Source organism: Athalia rosae, chromosome 1 (assembly GCF_917208135.1).
Source record: "Athalia rosae chromosome 1, iyAthRosa1.1, whole genome shotgun sequence".
Taxonomy (NCBI): Eukaryota; Metazoa; Arthropoda; class Insecta; order Hymenoptera; family Athaliidae; genus Athalia; species Athalia rosae.
This window is the reverse complement of record NC_064026.1, coordinates 1,996,161-2,016,264: the sequence shown is the minus strand read 5'-3', so window position 1 is coordinate 2,016,264 and position 20,104 is coordinate 1,996,161. Positions and strand designations below refer to the sequence as shown.

General features: G+C 40.5%; 2 protein-coding genes across 9 annotated transcripts; both read left to right on the top strand.

Moving 5' to 3' along the window:
* The first annotated feature begins 77 nt into the window (after positions 1–77).
* On the top strand, positions 78–1,939 carry LOC125499740. 2 transcript variants are annotated; one of them, XM_048649059.1, is made up of 4 exons: positions 78–870; positions 1,024–1,217; positions 1,317–1,444; positions 1,656–1,939. In XM_048649059.1, exons 1-4 carry the CDS (start codon positions 547–549, stop codon positions 1,739–1,741), a joined length of 732 nt encoding a protein of 243 aa, XP_048505016.1. In that variant the 5' UTR covers positions 78–546; the 3' UTR covers positions 1,742–1,939. The 2 variants fall into 2 exon arrangements, with proteins under 2 accessions (XP_048505016.1, XP_048505015.1); XM_048649058.1 differs by having other exon boundaries at positions 934–1,217.
* A 470-nt stretch (positions 1,940–2,409) lies between these two features.
* On the top strand, positions 2,410–19,784 carry LOC105693437 (guanine nucleotide-binding protein G(q) subunit alpha). Of its 7 annotated transcripts, none has more exons than XR_007276722.1 (9): positions 2,410–4,149; positions 10,449–10,633; positions 10,744–10,898; positions 12,273–12,401; positions 13,298–13,427; positions 13,601–13,754; positions 14,300–14,407; positions 16,293–17,266; positions 17,606–19,784. XR_007276722.1 is itself a non-coding variant. In XM_048649044.1 (9 exons), exons 1-9 carry the CDS (start codon positions 4,032–4,034, stop codon positions 17,686–17,688), a joined length of 1,170 nt encoding a protein of 389 aa, XP_048505001.1. In that variant the 5' UTR covers positions 2,410–4,031; the 3' UTR covers positions 17,689–19,784. The 7 variants fall into 7 exon arrangements, 5 of the variants coding, with proteins under 5 accessions (XP_048505001.1, XP_048505002.1, XP_020712195.1 ...); XR_007276723.1 differs by lacking the exon at positions 12,273–12,401 and adding an exon at positions 11,618–11,746; XM_048649044.1 differs by lacking the exon at positions 16,293–17,266 and adding an exon at positions 15,924–16,031.
* Positions 19,785–20,104: the final 320 nt, after the last annotated feature.

Genomic DNA, 20,104 nt, shown 5'->3' with positions numbered 1-20,104 from the left:
CGTCTCCGAGGTATTACAACAGAATGAAACCCTGGTTGCTTCAATTGTGAGCCAATCATTTTAAAATTCGACCACAGAATATAGTTCCAATGTCGGGTATTCAATATTCACTGGCAATTTCCTACCGTCTCGTTTGAAACTAAGTATTCTGAATTGTAGCTCGCTGAATGAAATTTATGCTGTGCACAGTTGAATTGAGTTAAAACACTAACTCATGTCTCGATCTGAGGATAAGAAATGCTACTACTCTAGATGGAGTGAACCCTTACTCCGCAGGCGTTATTCTATGTCCTTGGTTCCCACCTCTGGGGAAGAAACGTCTTCCATCAGACAATCCAGATCATCCTCTCCGTTCCTCACCTCTTCTCATCCACCTACCCATCCGTTTGACCTACCATTTGGGTGCTGCTCCTGCCATAGTTACTGTTTCAAGAGAATACCCAAAAGTCGTTCAGCTGATAGCTCGAAGACAAAAACAAAACATTATAGACGTGGAACCTTAAATGTAACTCAAGTATCTGGCCAGGATAAACGTTTTTCACGTTTATGAGTTTGAATTTAAATTGGCAGAAATTGAGTGGCACCCGTTGCGGATCTCAGCAATTGCGAGAAAATTTGGAGATACAGTTGGTTGGCAGCCACGTGCAAGAGACTTTGGCTAGCGATAATCAAGCAGCCTTGATTCGGCAACTAGAATCGGCTACTGACGTCCTCGAGGCTCTTATTCAGCACACCCAGTCCCTGCAAGTAACTCAACTCTCTGCACAGAGAGTCGTCCAGCTCGCTCATCAACTGATCCTGCCTTATCGTCCTTCATCAACGAGTTATAGTAGTTCTCCATCTGCAGAATTGACCACTTGCCTTTGCCAGGTATTCGAATATCAAGTAAACTCAAGAAGTTGGGAAATTTAAAATTATTGATTTTTCGCATAGGTTGAATCTTTGACGGAGAATAGATTGCATCAATTGAAAGATATAATTCACAATTGTTTGGAGAATATAACTCTGTCAAAACAATTGCAGACGGTGATAGATAATCACAGAATGAAGAAGGAAGATTTCAAAGTTGCTGCTGATAATTTTAAGAACTTGTTGGAGAATTCGAAACTTACGGTATCTCAAATGGATAAGTTGCAGTGGCAATATGAATCGATAACGGATGATTACAGACAAAATAGACGAATATTAGAATCGGAATTGCCCAAAATTCTAAAAATGTAAGTACATTTGCGGTATAAATTTTCCGCAACAAGATTTATTAATTTTTCCGAACAAAGGGAGCGCAAAATTGTTTAAAAAAATTGGCCTAATTATAGGCGCCTGAAAGCAATTCAACAAAATTTCTGCACGATTGCTACTTTTTACGAAGATTCCGAGTATTCAAAAATAATTGGAAATTTGCTGAAAATTTTAGGGGAAAAATTACATCAGAAGGACCCCGCAGGTAAAATAAATTCTCACGTGTATGCTTACACAAACTATATTATATAGTTGAACTATTTAGTTCTATGGCTTTTTGTCCGTCAAATGCAAACAGGTGTATGTATGAGCATCTCGTATGTACGTGACCTTCATTTTTCATAACAACCTTCAGTTTTGCACGAGTGAGCCTATTCGTGATAATTAAATTTGAATAATGCTTGGGTGGTTTCCAGCCTCGGATCATCGTAATCCATACGAAAAACCACAAACTCAAGAAATTTGTCAAAAGTGCCAAGTGAACAGGGTAGAGAAAAAATAACTGTATATGCTTTGTCAATTCCATTAGGAATTCAAGAGGAAGAAATTACAGACAGCACGAAGCCTTACATATTTAGTCCCAAATCCTCTTAAAACTGTGCCAAGGGCTTTGTCAGACCTGAGGTATGATAATGTGTTGAGAATTTTATTTGACTAATTGTAGGGAATATTGACGCAATAAATGTGAATATATGAAGTATTTCAGCCTGGAATTTTCAACGAAATTCTATGTCTTACATAATCCTCCGATTTTCATGAACGACTCAATTGAGATATAATTTTGTTTTATTAATTTTTTAATTGATCTTGCACCACGTACATTTTCTCGCAGAACGTTTTTCTATCGCAAGGGAATCCTTTGGTCAAAGATGACGAAACAGCTAGAAAAATAACAGATTATTGCATGTATTCTCAAATGAATATCCCCTTATAAAACAGGGGTGCCGGATATAATATTGATGGATAACGAGTCTCGCAATCAGATGGTCGTACGTTATTGGATTAACGGGTCACGTAGTTGGATGATTTAAAAATTTCGCGGCAGTAATCGAATCTTTTGTTTGTTCCTCTGCGCAGCCGCGTTGCGGTGTTTGTTTTTTGCAAGGTGCATGCTGGGAATTGGCGCTGGTGCGATTACAACGTCGACGCCATCTTGCGATAGGCGGTTACCGTGTAATCGAAGTGGATATTCGCTCGCGTTTCGGGTGAAAGTACAAGGGCCGGTGTGGGGTGCCCGATGGATATAATCATACGGTTGTGTTTTACGGTGGTACCGTTTCTATGGTGAATGCTGCAAGTGCGGCGGTAAACTTTGCGGAGTATAATTTAACCTAAACGCCGGCCGATCCGTTCGCCGTGCCTCCCCCTCACGGGTTGTCGTTGGTCGTTACTCATTTTTAATCATATTAAATAAACACGTGCACACCGTGGCGACAGGCTTCGCCAATCTAGTTTGTCTAATAGGATCATTTACGGTCGCCTGCCCGGATCCCCAAGTCCAACTCTCCCGGATATAAACGACGAGTGTCGCGGGCGCGGCGCGAGTCGAGGAGGGCTGGTCCGTTGCAGCAGACGATCTGCGATCTGCGTCGTCTGTACCTTAGAGTTACCACACCCAGCGAGCGGGCGAGCGAGCGAGTGAGCGAGCGAGTGACCAAGTGAGCGAGTGACCAAGTGAGCAAGTAAGCTCGGAATCCCAGTAAGCTCTCGAGTTGAGCGGGCGAGCTAGCTTGATAGATAGCTAGCTAGCTAGCTGGCTGGCAGGTACCGAGGAACGAGGTAACCAACGAGCGACAGGCAACCAGGCGACCCAGAGGAGGCGCGAGCCTTGCGGAGCGGTGTGAAGTGAAGTGGAGTGCGGTGTGGTGTGGATCGTAGCGAAGTGAAGCGGAGCGAGAATAAGGAAGGGGCGAAAAAGTGGCGTAGAGACAGACAGACGGGGTGATCGAGAGAATCCGATCCTAACGGGGGCCCGAGTTGCACGGAACCTGACAGAGAGATCCGCGGGACGGACGGGGTCGGGCACGGGCGATTTTAGCGTTTGACAAAACTGGTGCTGCAGCCGTAGCCTGGATTCGGCGATAAAGGTGTGGGTGGGTGCGTGCGTGCGGATCGACCCTGTGTGCCGGTGGTGTTGCTGCGGCGTGTGCGATTCCACCTTTAGCATTTCAGAGATTTCTTGTTTGAAACTCCACAGCGTAGCCTAGCAGCGGCCCGATCCTAAGAAACTCGCCCCGCTGCTCGTCTACCGCTAGGTGGGAACGTGAGACCTGCCTACCCATCTACACGTTAACTATTTTTTTCGTGTGTTGATGCGCCGTAGACGGCACTTGGCAAAATTGCTGCCCCGCGCGTGAGGGTGCCGACTGCCCGTTCACCGTTACCGCGAACCTGTCGCCTTGAGTACCGATAAGGAGGAAAAGGGAGCGGAAGAAACTCTAGAAGAAGGAAACGACGGAGACGAAGAAGAAGAAAATAACAATAGGAATATAAAGGAATTTAAAAAAAGACGGCACCAGAAGAGGAGGATCATCACCGCAGTCACGGTGGCTCGGGTTCCCCGCTGCAACGCCGTAGCTGCCGTCAGCACCACCAAATCTGCCACCTCCACTGCCGCCGCTGCTGCTGCTGCTACCGTTGCCATCAAGAGCAAGTGCAAGAGCAACGCCACCTCCACCGACGGCAAAAGATAATATCGGCTGAGCCGAGCTGAGCTCTGAGCCGAGCCTACCACTCGGACCGACCCACAATTCCCTCTCTCCCTCCTCCCTCCGAGGATTTTGCCCTGAAACATGGCGTGCTGCCTGTCGGAAGAGGCGAAGGAACAGAAGCGGATCAACCAGGAGATCGAAAGGCAACTTCGGAGGGACAAGCGAGATGCGAGGCGAGAGCTCAAACTGCTGCTCTTGGGTGAGTTCCGCTATATTCCCTCGCCTTATTCACCTCCGCGCCTCCATATCAATTACTATGAGTATGCCTCCTTATACCCCTTCGCCTTTTTTGCCTCGCGTGCAATCGTCTTTGGGCCGATCCTCTTCCACCCCCGAATAGTAGCCACGCAACTGCGATGCGATTCGGAAGTCGACGATTTGCATCTCCTATTCTCGTCGGTCGCATGCATGCTGCCAGCATCTTCGCTACTTTTTCACATCACCGAAATCGCACTGGGCGAAGGCATCTCGGAGATGAGGTCACGATCGCAATCCTGACCCACGGATGAGAAAATTGGCGTAATCGGTGACGCGGGTACTCATAACCTCCTCGCGTTTTCACAAACCATTCACAATATGCCTCTGGAATCCGTGTCGTGCGAAATAACACAATAGGGAAACGATCCTTCCGTTTGTTCTGCACGGCCACAGATCACGCTGCATTTCTATCCATGGAGTGCAGATTTCTCCGCATTTTAGTACCTGACTTATCTCGTAACGCTACCTGGTCTAAGAACGAAAAGTCCTGGCCTAATAATTAGTTGAAAACATTCTAACCTTCGTCGTGTTTTTTTTTCCCACTAGCAGCGATGCAGCTATCTCTGAAAAGTGACCTTGAACTTTCCTCTGTGTCGGATTTCGATGAAGCTACCACCGTGAAAAGTTGATAGAATTCGAACGTTTTACGGCAACATAGTTGCTGATTACTCTCCGGTGTGGCGGTTTAAAAATAGACGGGACTATCAGTTGAATGTATTACTCATCGGATTTGGATACTGGTTTATTTGACAATGATCCATTTGAGATTATGCTAGGTGTACGTTACAAGAGGTTTTAAGGAAAAAAAATGCGTTCGAACGAGGAACAAAACTCTGTCCAGAAATTAGCGACCCGCTATTCTATTGTCGATGGTAGAAATTAATTAATATTCAGCGGCCACAGGAAGTAAAGACCACTCGCATCCTTGAAAAGATACGATAAAAAACGTGTTCTTGTTGGATTTTTAAAAGGCAAAATTTATCTGGCTTCCGCCTCCTGTGGCCGTAGGCAATCGTCGATCGATTGTCATACAGTAAATAATGAATTCTGCGTTCGAAATGCAACAAGGACTTTGCAATTTTCTAGCGGCACGCTAGCGTATCTCAACCGACACGATAACAAAATTAGTTCGTCCAAATTTGATAAATAATTAAACTAATTTTATCTATACTGAGAGTGAACACGTTGCTCTAGTGCTGATAGAATAGCTGCTCTTCCGCGAATTTTTGCTCGCGATAACTTTCGCAGTCGCGAAAAACTTCTACGACCTTATTCAAAGAAATTGTTGTACCGGTCGTGCTCATAACCAGCCCTGGTTTGATCGAACGTTCGTTCTGGCTAATAATAACCACCGTGCGGTATCGTAATTTCGATAACCCGGTTAGGAATGAATGGAAACTTCCGTTTATCAAATCCTAATCTGAGAAAATTATCTGAATTCATGGTAACACTGACTCGGCTAATTACTCTTGTTTAAAATTAGCGTACAACTTTACAAATATATGGTCGCGTTTCACCGTATTGCATTCGTACGTTCTGCCGATCTATGGGGTATAACGTTCGCACGCCCGCATCGCGCCGTAATAATTATAAAAATAAACTAACCCGCGCCAAAACTCTTGCCCGCCTCTCTTTCATCTCTATATTCCCATGCACACGATACACTCTTCTCTCAACTCTCCCGGTTCCATCGGATCTTTGTGTCCTCAAAGAGAGGATATACCGCACCGTTCGTACATCAAATTCTTTCACTCGTATTTGCTTTTTTCCTCCCTTTGCTCGACGGATTTTTTCTCGCCAGAGACACGTACTAGACTCATAGCATCCACCTTCTCTCCCAGAGTTCAAATTCACCGACCTTGGCTGCGTTGCGGACGCATGAAACACATTTGGCACGAGTGCGAAATTCACCGTGCATTCTTTTGGGCCGGTAACTAACGCCGTTATCAATGTGGTATGTAGTTGGTACAGTCGTTTGGAACGCGCCGGTGTCGTATCCATTACCGAAACGAAAAATTTCAGCGCTGATTTTTCAAGAAGTTGATGAAAAAACTAAGAAATAAACAAACGAAAACTGTCGTAAGAGAAACTTTGGTGGTCCAGCTATATCCGCTCACGTATGCAGTACTCTTTGAATACAACCGCGTGCTAATATCAGTGAAAACCCCGGTCAGCAATTTCATTCGAACTGCGCACGCTCTATATTATACTTACCCGGAATCTTAGCTGTAATATCATTTATTTATCCATGTAATTAATCGCGCATCCATAAAATCATGGATCGGATTTGTTCACCGATATTCGAATGCACAACTTGTTTGTAATTATAACTATGAGAAAAAGTGGCCTTCGTATAGCATTATAGTTCCAAGTGCAGAGATTATCTTATCTCCGTTATGTAGGTATACCACATACATCTATCAAGTGGTCGGTTCAACGGTTCTTTTTCCAGATAAGATTTTTCCGACCGCAAAGCTCCTGCGTTTATTAATTGCACGATTAATTTATTCGCGACTCGACTTATGCGTTTCACCGAAACGTGGTTCGAGGGGTATACTGAAAAAATAGCGTAGGTATAATTTACGCACATTTTTCAAAGACGGTCCGGAACACTGCATTCCTGAAAATAGACACTTTTGGACTTGGGCGAAATTCCGAATTTTTTGAATTCACATATTATCTACCTTATCTGAACCTTAGTTGAACCTTATTTTTCATCATTTCTCATTTTAACGTATATTCAAAGATACAGCTGGTACGTTATAACTGAAATTACTATCGGACGAACTAAAAATTTGCCAATTCCAAAATCCGCCTTGTCCATCACGGCTTATTCCCACGAACGATCGTTACACTTGGGTTTCGATTATTTATAGTTTCGGGAAATATTGAACTCGCGTATTTGCGGAAATTAATTATACAAGTCATAAATTTTTACAGATATCTAGTTGTACAGGCGTATGCACGGGAGTATGCGTATTGTATTCGATAAAATAATTTGGACAAGGCGAGTTTTGAAACTCTATCATTGGACAAGACAGTTTTGGAATTGGAAGAAAAAATATCTTTCGAGGCTGAACAACTATGAATTTAATTGAAACTCATCGCTCACGGATACGTTCCGACAATTTCATGTTAACTTCTATATGGTCGTTTCGAAAACTATATACACGCCGGATCGAAGGTATATCAGCATTCAAATTTTTGGAAAATAATGAAAGTATAAAACGAATAAGTGATTGTTGCGAGTGTATTTTTATCTCTACATGGCTGCCGGTTTTCAATTAGAAACACTTGAGTTAATTGAGCGGGTATCAATCCTTCGGGTAATGATTACAACAGCTGAATCAACATCGGAGACCGAATCGAATTACAATTAGAACTAGTTGAATTACACAAGTTTGCTGCAAGCGCGCGTGATAATCGTGAACGGTGATTAACGAAAAAAGGAAAAAGACCAAAAAAACACCTCGCTCGTAACGCTCGCATGTAGCCGCCGAGTTACACCCGAACGTTACGACGACACCACGTCGCAGGACGTAACGGGTTCCTCGGAGAACTTGTATACCGATCATATCGATCATCCGATCCCAATCGCGCCCACGCACCTCATTGCGAATTTTAATCCACCCGGTAATTCCCCTGCCGCATAACGCGGTACGTTCACGCAGGTATGCGAGCGTTATCGAAGAAAAAAAATCCGCACCGCCGAAGAGCAGTATCGGCAAGTGCTTCTGAGAATAGGGAAATCGGGAATCGGCGTCGGGATATGCGTCGTCGGTGCATCGGATGAGGGGATCGGGCGGACTTAGGGCTTTTCCTGTACACCATCTCCTCCTTCCCGGGTTGTCCTGTGTGTGCGTACGACTAAACACGCTCGGTCGGGTTACGGAGGCGGCGGGGTGCGGTACGCGGTGGGTTGGGTTGGGGCGGGGTGGGGCTCGTCGACGTCTATCGACCGACCCCGGCACGGAGGACCCCGCCGCCCCATGGCCCCAGGAAGTTTACGCTCCGAATCTAGGCGAGTATAGCGTGACTCCGTTCCGCGCGCTTCTTGCTCGCTACATTGCTGCTTCTCCTCGATGTTGTTCGAACCGGAGAACGCAGGAACCACTTGCAACGGGGAATAAAAGTAGAGATGCGAAACAAACGCGGAGGATATGCGCTGAGAATACGATAGCAGAGATGGAAAATAGAACCCCTGGACGGTCGAAAGGCGTATTTAAACTTGGGAAAGTCGACCGGGCGCTCGGTATTTTCACGTATCGCGATATTTCCGTACAAAGACGTTCGGCAAACGGATCGTTGTATAACGTAACGTGGTCGCGGTTCCGTTGGGTCTTTCGTTCCCATAGGCGACTTTCCAAATTAATTATTCATTTTGCGTCGAAACGATTTTTCGCGGCTCCGGTTTATTATCGAGCTGATTTTTCAATACCCTCTCTTGTACCGCAACCGTTGCTTGCGGGAATATCGTTGAAGAGTTTCGCGTATAATTTTTTCGACACGAACGGCGAATTGTTGGCGCAGAATTTTTGGGGAACAGGATACAAAAGAAATGAAAACTTGTCGAATTTGATAACTTGCGTAACAAGTTTTGCACGTCGATCTAGGCGGTATACTCGTGTATTTAGAGACGGCATTACGATCCTTCCATTTCGTGATAATGACTCACCTATACGTTGCCGCATGTCCGCCTGCTCGGGTGATGTGACCTTTATTTTTAAACGGCGCTCTTTACGCAACATTCTCGTATAGCATCTGAAAATTCCGTGCTGCTTCAGGATGAACGAGCCCAACGGTGATCCTTTAATCCTCCGAATGGTTTTTATGTAATAGCTACGATAGCAGTTTATTTGGAAATTTTACTACCACGCTAGATCGGTATCCGTCCATGATACACCTATACTAACGCGATACTTATAATACACCGATCTATTATACCCGTTACATAACTTGGCAAAGAATTCCTGACATCCGAATGATGCCATATAGGTAGGTATTCAAATGTATTGACTCGAGAAAAAATTTTAGGGGAGTGGATTGATGTACGTTTTGGAATGTGTTTTTTTTTTTTTTTGTTATTATTTTTTAAACGGCGCTGATTTTTTTCTTACCTCGATCGAACGCTGATAGCTACTTACACGCGATAAAGGGAATGCGAATATTTCGACATAGCTGTGCACGTATATTGCACACGTACGTGTCGGGTGCGCAGAAAGTAGAAAGATAGAATGGAGCGGTCGCGAGCACCAGAGTCGCGCCACGTATGGAGTATGGAGTATGCGGGGCGCCAAGTACAGAGCATGGCATGGTATGACCTGGCTCGGCTGCCCTGGCTGGTTCATTCATGCTTTCCACGGACAGGGAGGTGATCCAGCGTCGCGACGGCACCTGCATCCGCGCGCAAGCGTCTCCCCTACCTTCATCCTACCACCGAGCCGCACCTCCTCTCTCCTCTGATCTCGTCCCCCGAGATCTCCATCCTCTTTCTCTATTTCACTTCTCTCCTCTTTGCCCCTTTCTTGCCGGGTCCTCGCGTCGGCGTCGTAGGCGTTGACGTCCCCATGCTGCTGCTGCTGCTGTTGATGCTGCTGCTGCTATCAACGCTTCGAATTGATGCAACCGGCCTAACTCAATCAGGCCTATCAACCGATTCTTCGTAATTTGTCGATCGAAATCTCCCGCTTCTGCATCGAGATGATTTCAAATTGAGTCGGAGATAATTACATGCAATATCATAGCGAATGGCGATGATGATAATGAAAATAGATATTTACAGAGCTCGTAGTATTTCTTTGATTTTTCTCTATTTCTCGTTGATGTTGGATAAAAAATACACGTAGCTCTCTATTGCCTCAAGAAGAATTGTGTGACGTGTAACCAGTTACTTGTCACGTCTAAGCTCGAGCTTTAAACCTTTTAATTGCATCCATCAAAGCAACTCTTCGTTCATTCAAACAGCTGAATATCCTGCGGTGAAGATTGTATAACTAGCCAATTATTGTAACACTTTAATCGCCCTTACGTTGGATGTGAATAGGTAGTGCGGTTCATCAAGTATGATGGTCGAAAGACCGAGTCAAATATGCTCCTACTGTATAATTCCAACCCATTCCATTGAAATATACAATGTTAAATGCCAACTAAATGTATCCTTAATCTATAGGGATAAAATCTTTTATCCTATCATGTAACAGAGAAGCTGGTAATGAATTTTGGATTTCAATTAATTAACAGGTACTGGTGAGTCGGGTAAATCCACATTTATCAAACAGATGAGGATCATCCATGGTTCAGGCTATTCGGACGAAGACAAGCGAGGCTTTATCAAACTGGTCTACCAAAATATATTCATGGCGATGCAGTCGATGATCCGAGCCATGGAACTGCTCAAGATCCAGTATGCAGAGTCTTCAAATATGGTGAGCAGCAGCAAAATCATGGTCTTCTGCCATATGTGTTACTTTCAACCTGAGAGGGTGAATATAAACTCACTGATGTTTCACCGATATCATTTTCATCTATTTTTCAGGAAAAAGCGGAGCTCATAAGAAGCGTAGACTTTGAAACTGTAACAACGTTTGAAAGCCCATATGTAGAAGCGATAAAAGACTTGTGGGCAGAAGCTGGTATTCAAGAGTGTTATGACCGTCGACGAGAATATCAGCTGACAGACTCTGCAAAATAGTGAGTATTGTGCCCAAACAGATTACAGTATGATACATATTCGAGACAAAAAATATCACTGGTAACGCATGTTTTATTCTGATATAGCATATTTATCCTACTTTCATCTTTCACACACCTCTAAAGTATTCATTTGTAATCAACTTTGAACAACGAGCATAATAAGTATTGAGACCCCATTGAGATTTTCATGATTCGTGATAATGACTACGATGAGACTGATGATCTTACAGATTTCTCGTACCGTTACATACCCGAAAATCTTATTATTTTAGAAAGAAATGTCCAACTTGTACGATAATAAACTGAAATTATATTCATCATAAAACGAAAGTCAAGGTGCAACAAACAATCATACAGTAAAAAACGGTATTACAGCATTGAAGATAAGTCAAAGAAATATAATACTGACATTGCAGTGGAATGCTCATGAACTGAGAAAAATATCTGGGCTTTCAAACTAACCGTTTTATCATCCAAACTGTCTTGGAACCTTAAGACTACCAATTTTCAGCCGAGTCGCGCACTTGGAATACTTTCCGTTAATCATATACCACCTTGTTAATATCACATAGTTCATTTTTTACAGAATTTCACGTGCAGTGTAATTCAGATTTTCTAGCCATCATGTGATACGCAGAACTATGTTGCAGCCCCTTCAAATACTGAAAGTAGCTTAATATAGTAGATTGGCAGATATTGAGCGTTAAATGTTACAGCTACCTCATGGAAATAGACCGGGTGGCAGCGCCGAACTACCTACCTACAGAGCAAGACATTTTACGTGTCAGAGTACCTACGACTGGTATTATTGAGTATCCGTTTGACTTGGAAGAGATCCGGTTTAGGTATGTCTGATAAGCAATGGAGGATGATCGACGAGCTGCCTGCTGCCTGCTGCCTGCATCAAGTTCTATCTGCATCGTGTCTGCATTCGTTCTGACTTACTGTTACTAATTTTGTTATTGTTCATCACGTCCACTCACTGAACAGTAAAGATTTATTGGATAGTGTGTCCAGCTACTATGCCCATTGAATGATTCAATTTAGCTCTTGAATAGAAAGGCAATACAGATTGATAGTATTATGTCCTCATAGACTATTGAACTTTTCCATGGGCATTGTACGAAGTTATGTGTACATTGTCGTAATTTCAGCGCAGGCAAATTAAACGGAGAAGCATGTGTTCCCCTATACATACATATATATATGTGTGTATATAGGTATATTCAGATATATACACGTTCATATATACATATATTTATAACAGTTACATATATGTATAATTATCGTAAAGTAGTGTCACCGAGAATAGTCACTTTTTATATTTGCATGGCATGCACTATCAACACTGTGGCTTGGTTTGTTTTGCAGTTATCTTAGTGATCTCGAACGTATAGAAAAGCCCGACTACCTCCCCACCGAGCAAGACATTCTCCGGGCTCGAGCTCCCACCACTGGAATAATTGAGTATCCCTTCGATTTGGACTCCATCATATTTAGGTACTAACACCTCCATTATATTAAAATAATATCACGTTCTCTCTGGCAGGTCTTCTGATCGTAAAGAAAGATTTGCCAAAAGTATTCTTCACGAGTTCTATACAACGAAATTTTTAATCAATGTGTGCTATACTATATACGCGCTATCCAACGATTATCAGCCGGTGGTATCGATCAAATTTGTTCAACAGTTTAGAGATTATGTAGCTACATTTATCCCTGAATGGCCGTATGTTACATTTGTTATTGTGGTTAATTGGATGTGTCGTTACATACCTAGCATGACCAGGTGTGCGTTTATTAGATGAATAATTATAATCACACAGCAGTTACTTAATGCTTGATTCAGATAATTTTGTATTTCACATTATATTCTGGTGGTCTATTTTTCTTGTTAGTAAAATACCTTCACCAACGTTGCTTTATCCAATGATTTTCAGTACGATTCGAGAAAAGACAATATATTATTCCAACTGCTTGCTTTCGTTGTAGTTTATTGATATGTGGAAAGCATGTTATGAATTCAGTTATGCACTGATCTAATATTGAAACTGTAGTTATAGTCACAACCTTACACTTCATTGAAACTTGGGGGTTTTTTATTCATGATCAGATCGAATTGACAGCAACTATAAAGTATCGAGTTTGATTTCCTTAAATCGTTATAATCTAAAAATAAGTCATTCCTTGATGTGATTCGTCTTCTATTAAAGTTATAAAAGTACGAGTCAGTCAGAACACCAAGGGGGAACATTCCTGCCTATTTGAATGTTGCTTTGCTTTGTTGAGATAGTTTTATTAATTTATTGTGTGCTGGTGTTCCGTCATCAGTTGATTCAACTATTGGCTAAGATTTCATCAGAATGCTAAATTGAAACTTGAACGTTTGTCTGCAGGATGGTAGACGTTGGTGGACAGAGATCTGAAAGAAGAAAATGGATTCATTGTTTCGAGAACGTCACTTCCATAATATTTTTAGTAGCTCTAAGTGAATACGATCAAATTTTATTTGAATCTGAAAACGAGGTGAGTAATTTGAGATTGGAAATTTTTTATTGTTATTTCAAATATTCGTACGTGATATTAAATTGGAAACGACCAAAACGAACATTTATATAAATGGGCATTACTCTTAAGATTTTTATTACTCAATTTGTTTATCAATTGAACAGTTTAATTCATTCGTTTCTAAATTTCAGAACCGCATGGAGGAGAGCAAGGCACTGTTCAAAACGATCATAACATATCCCTGGTTTCAACACTCTTCTGTTATTCTGTTCCTAAACAAAAAAGATCTTCTAGAGGAGAAAATTATGTACTCGCATCTCGTTGACTACTTTCCAGAGTATGATGGTGAGTTCGATTTCCGTTATTACAATGAATTCTACAAGACAAGTACATAAGATATCTCTTTGTGATCTGAGGTGAATTTTCACTGGATCGAAGTAGTCCATATGACTTTTCGTTCCATTCCTGCCCGGAACAATTCTTTTCAGTGCGGTCTTCTGCGCTGAACTATTGATTTTAATTAGGCTGTGGAATTTGAATTTCATTTCTGTTAATTTATTTGATCGCTTCCGTATGTGATGAACATAAATTCTTCGCACAATTTTATGGGATGAGTTACTCTTTAGTGAGTAAAATACTTGTCAAAAGTAGTAAGCGAGATAGATTTTTGATATTTTCACTCGAGCCCCTGTGGGAAGAAAAATTTCGTTCCAGACTGAAAAGTATGAGACAATTATGTCAAATCTCTGGATACATTTGCCTGAAATCCATGACTGTCTTACGCAGGCTTGATTTCTAGTTAAAATCATACCAATAACTACGTGTGACATATTTATTGTTAACATTAAGTAAATATTCACTTGAGTAAAGAATCAAGTTTTATGGGATAGGGCCTAAGCAGGATCACGTACCAGCCAGAGAATTCATCTTAAAGGTGTACCTCAGTTCTAATCCAGACCCTGACCGCATGTGCTACTCTCACTTCACTGCAGCAACAGGTCTGTTCTTGAAGTCTCTCTGCTTAGTGAGAGCTGCTCTGATCTTTGCACCCCGTTATGCTAGCAGTCATTCACTATAGTCGGTAACAACTTTTGCAAATCCCTTGTCCGTTCGTGATCTGATGTTGCCATCAATATTACATCCAGCTATAGTAGTAACAATTCAACGAGTACTGGCCATATACAGCTGTATTTGTAGTTTTCACGAATAAGAGTACGTTTGGGTATGAAAATAGAGTCTCGGTGTCTGCAGAGAACAAATTGACGGGTATTAGTTGATGAATTTTTGAATAACTGGAAAAGCAATTTTTAGGCGCCAGGCAAATTTCTTGGAAACTTTCTTGGGTAGTCTACTTTCCCCTAGTTTGATGATCACCATCCCCTATCGAAACCTGAAGTTAATTTAGGTGAGCTAATAAATCTGTAACTGTGTTGTGTAACATATTTCAATTCCTCAAATAGTCGACAAAATCTTTGCGGTTTGTAGTTCATTTAAGTATTCAAGTATAGTATGCATTTAACGCATTACGTTGTGTGAATATTTTGTCATCATAATGGAAACTTATACTATACAATTCATTAACCGAAAAACACGGTGCGAAAAATTTGTTTGAGAAGATCAATATAGTAATCGAAATTGAAATTCGAAATCATAAATCTGTAACTGTGTTGTGTAACATATTTCAATTCCTCAAATAGTCGACAAAATCTTTGCGGTTTGTAGTTCATTTAAGTATTCAAGTATAGTATGCATTTAACGCATTACGTTGTGTGAATATTTTGTCATCATAATGGAAACTTATACTATACAATTCATTAACCGAAAAACACGGTGCGAAAAATTTGTTTGAGAAGATCAATATAGTAATCGAAATTGAAATTCGAAATCATGATATGTTATCTTATTGCTGAGTAGATCTTTTGGTGTTTCTACTTTCAAATATGTTCAGTACAGAGAAGATGAGTTTTTTTATATCCGTCAGAGACAATCGCAATAGACGGAAGTATACTTGAGTTTCGTTGTGCGCATTCTCAATTTTCGTGTAATAAAATTATTGAATGTATTTTTTTTCTCACAACTAAACAGAACAAAATGCGATATTTCTTTGAATGACATCAGTAGAATGGTTTCCAGCTATTGCGTAAGCAGGCAAGCTACTTACAGTTCCATTGAAAGGCTTCGCTGAACCCTATTTGCCTTAATTCAATAAGTTGTCCTTGGTTCGTGTATTGAATTTAGTTGGGAATTCCCTCTACCAAACATCAATAACCTTCAATCGATTTCTTAGATTAAAAAGGATTATTACATTATCTAATGATCGTGAAATTGTATGGTTTTCCTTTGTCTCCACCAACTGTATGGTATTTTTTATTTAACGTGTATACATTTCGATCTGATTTTGAAAGAAGTCATAACTTTGGCACAAACAAACCTTTGCTATAAAAAGGTACATCATTAGTACATTTCCTGTATTGCTGGAGTAATGGCACCCCGTACACTTCCTATTATTCACAGGCCCACAAAAGGAAGCTACAACAGCTAGAGAATTTATTCTTAGGATGTTTGTTGACCTTAATCCAGATGCTGAGAAGATCATTTATTCCCACTTTACATGCGCGACAGGTAAGAATTCAATGCTCCTTCATTGCTACTGAACATTTTCACAGTACACTTTTGAACTCCTGCTTCTTTGTCCATGCTTTTTTAACTGGTTTATCATAATCATTAGAGATATCGTAGCTCTCTTGCAGTTAAGTATATGTACCATAATTTAGGAATGTGGTGTCTGCCATATATTGTTGACATTTATAATCTATGTTCTTTGATTTTTCACTAACATGTCTGTATTGTTTTGCATGCCGCTTACACGGGCTCTTCTCACAGATACGGAGAATATCAAGCTTGTCTTTTGTGCCGTGAAGGATACAATTATGCAAAGTGCTCTGAAAGAGTTTAATCTAGCTTAAGTCGATCATTTTTTCTCATTCTCACATATTTCAACATCTTATGCGTACGATGGAGTTGGAAAATTTGAATTATAGATACTCATTCAAAACATGTGTAGCCTGTACGAGGGATATTTTAACAAAGAATCTATGGAAAAATTAAATCAACTATGGTTAAGTTGTTCAAGTCATCAAATATCTGGGTTCGCATTTCTGCATCATTGTTTGTATTTTATTTTTCCTCCCCACTAGAGGTACATACATATTACAATTTCCTTTGTTTCACTCTAAGATGAGAATAAAGGTGATCCTTTAATTTAGTATGGGATCAGAGCGCAATCGATGATTTTGTTGAGCAGCTTTTCCATTTTGTTTTGTAAACTTCAATAAAGCGGAAATTCATTTATTTATCATAAAAATTGCACATTAATTAAGATGATGATCATATTATTTGTATGGTTCTCAGTTCATTGTGGGTATACCGATATTGTACAGTGCCGTGAGAAATAATGTTGCAATTAAATTTTAGAGTAGTCGTCACTACTTTCTGATAATTCTACGAAATGAAATTTTATTTTTCTATCGACCTTCCTGGTCTTCGGTTTAAATTGAGAACAATGCTTAGTGTGTAGTCGGGTTGGATGAAGAATATGCAAATGACATTCTTATTTCTCAGATTTTATCTAAGAACCGATTATAACTTGTACTGCCGCATAGACGGATTCGAATAATAATTAATAACAACAACAACAATTGAGTGACAATAAACTTATGGAAGTGGAAATGAAGTTTCTTGTTATATTAACATGTTACTTGATAAAGCACGCTGTCTGTCTACTAAAACTTCTTTATTTAAAAAACTGCGCTTGCATGAAACGAGTTTTTACATTGCATGCATCAACTACTTACGGGGTAAGTGGTAACACAGAGATTTTCGCCTCCTCAGTTTTAAAATTTACCTCTGCTTATTGGCGTACATGCCACAATCCGATATACGACATCACTGCTTGCAAAAAGAATTCAATAAATCCTCTTGCAACGTAAATAATCAGATATATCGATATTCATGGTTGGGAGCATTCTGTTTATTAATTTTCGAAAATCTTCTAGATTTGATCACTGCTGCCTACGAATAAATATTGCATGATAGCCATGTGGCTGAGAAATGAAAATCTGTACATCCGTATCGCTAAAATTTTATATCTAGCCGACGTATATGACCTTTTTTTAATCCCATTTGATTTTCTACAGATACGGAAAACATCAGATTTGTGTTTGCGGCAGTGAAGGACACAATTCTTCAATCAAACTTGAAGGAATACAACCTGGTGTAAAGGAACCCCCCAAATAGCCAGGGTGGATAAATCTGTTTCTGTATACCCCAGATGAGATCAGAGAGAAAAAGGTATGGACTTTGTTGAGCAAGCGACAAACAAGATGGAAGAAAACAAAGTACGAGAAAAAGAAATGCAAGAATCAAACACTTATTTCTGGTGTCATCGGCGCATTGCTGCTTCATCAGAAGTGTACCAACCTTAGCTAGATAATTATGCATGGGGGTTCCAGCGACAAACAAAACAATAAAAGAAAACAAAACAAACAAACAAGGACCTAAATCTGAGCGTTATACGTTCTTTTCTAACTTTTTCACTGTCGAAACCAACAAACTGATTTAGTTTCATACTCTTTGTTGAATTTGTTACCTTTTTATAGCTTAGTTTAGTTGATCGAGCCCGGCTGACCGTGACATCGCCTGATTTTTATATTAATAAAAGAAACAAAGGAAAAAAAGTATATTATAAAAATATTAAAAATATAAAGTACTGCGAATAAAAAATGGCACAGCTGTGCCAGTTTGTCCGAATTGTTCGTAATCAATTCGTTGAGTCAAGAAAACCTCAGCGACTGATAGTCGCGCGAAAAAGAGGACAAGTTTTTATCACGAGTAGTCGGTGACACAAGTGAGAGCAATTCTAGTGCCATTTACTAGTGTGGTGTTTTTATTGCAGTCCTTCGTTATATGCAAAACCAAAGTGTTTTTTTATCTGTGCCAGAAACGACTAAAAGTTTTTTCTGCATGTGACTCAAATTCACAAAATTCATCATATAAATATTGTTATATATAATATATATAAAAAAAAAGAAAAAAAAATGAAACATAGAATAGTGTCAAAGATACGAAAAAAAAGAAAAGAAACTTTTCCCTTTACATTGCAAAATACTAGGAAACGGCATCTGTTCGATGTGACTTTAGATAATTTGGAGGTGACGGCGGATAGAATGCAGGAATCCTACTCCTGATTACTCCTGCTGCTCTCTCCTCCGTCGCTGGAGCTCGGATGTTGGGCGCTGCCAAATAAGCAGAAAAAATTCTCTAACACGCCGAAATTTGAAACGATACCCATAAATTGTATCGTATCATATAAAGGTGTCGCCCTTACCCGATGGCATGGCATTTGCGCAGCAAGAGACATGGCACTGCTAATATTGCTGATATGATATCAGAGTCATGTAACTAGCTCACATGTATCCACCTTACAGTGTACGTACGTATGAACTGCTCACTGCCTGCGCTCGCTCATGTTGGCTAGCGCACTGCCCGCTGCAAGTAATCTCTGTTATTGTATCGTCGTACCACATCGTACAAATGTACAAGTCCAATTTCTGATAGTACGTCGTATAAATTGTCATACAAGCCCAGAGAATACTGGCACAAATTTTCTGTACAGTGTTTGTGGATTGAAATATATAATTCCAGTTTCATAAGTAAGGCATTCAGACATGTGCAGCCTGAAAGTCGTACTTTGACGCTGTTAACACTGCATTGATATAGTCAGGGAGCAGCATATGTCATACCTACTTTCAGTTGAAACACTGAATTTATATGGAAATATATAAATACATTGGATAAAGTATAATATTAAGAAATAACAACAAATAATATTAAATAATACTACAGCTTGGTTTTCAGTGTGCGTAAAAGAGAGAGCATAAAGAGGGAGAGATTGAACGAGCGAGCAAGCGGGCGGGTGAGTGAGTAAATGAGCGAGTGATTGAGTGACTAAGTGATGCAAAAAGGGTAAGGAAGAGTGTCGGGGATATTGAGTGCAGAGCGGTGAACATATATACTGGTGTGTTGTATGCATGCATTTAACAAGACAGAGTGAGATGCCCTCGTCTGCTGCCTGACCCAAGTGAGTGAATGACGCAATTCGTGGCTATAGTTCATTTGTAAATCATTTCTTGTCAAAAAGTATACATTTTTCTGAAAGCATAATATGTTGGGTATTCTTTCTGTGTGTATAAACTGTAAACACTCCCCAAACCCAAAATGAAATCAATGTTTCTAACTTATTTATAATAAATAATATACATTAATGATAAAAAAAATTGAAAAAATAAAAAAAAATAAAGGCAGTTTGTGACAGCAGTATTGTTTATGACAATATTTGCCCGCCCATACCTTACAATTGACACCCCATCACAAGTCCTATAGGGGAAGATTTTTCAAGCTAAGTAGATTCGTAATTTAACTGTGCATGATTTGGAGAAGGAGCCTGAATTCTGGTATGGCGTATAGCAAGTCTCGCTCTACTGTGTTTTTTAACGAGGTTTTTGTATTTTTCCTGGCCTGATTTTCAGCGCTACCATGTTGCTACCAGTTAGGCAATTCAAGTCGCTCAAATTTGAACAATGGGCAGAGATGACAAACGTTTCTATGAAACTGTTTTCTGGAGCAGCATTTTTTTT

Bases quoted from the DNA above. Each gene is read 5' to 3' on its own strand.
- LOC125499740 (XM_048649058.1), top strand. From the start codon at position 547: ATGAGTTTGAATTTAAATTGGCAGAAATTGAGTGGCACCCGTTGCGGA. The intron at 871-933 runs GTATTCGAATAT...TTTTTCGCATAG, and splicing joins TGACCACTTGCCTTTGCCAG to GTTGAATCTTTGACGGAGAA. The intron at 1,218-1,316 runs GTAAGTACATTT...GCCTAATTATAG, and splicing joins TTGCCCAAAATTCTAAAAAT to GCGCCTGAAAGCAATTCAAC.
- LOC105693437 (XM_020856536.2), top strand. From the start codon at position 4,032: ATGGCGTGCTGCCTGTCGGAAGAGGCGAAGGAACAGAAGCGGATCAAC. The intron at 10,899-11,617 runs GTGAGTATTGTG...TAAATGTTACAG, and splicing joins CTGACAGACTCTGCAAAATA to CTACCTCATGGAAATAGACC. The intron at 16,032-17,605 runs GTAAGAATTCAA...GATTTTCTACAG, and splicing joins CCACTTTACATGCGCGACAG to ATACGGAAAACATCAGATTT.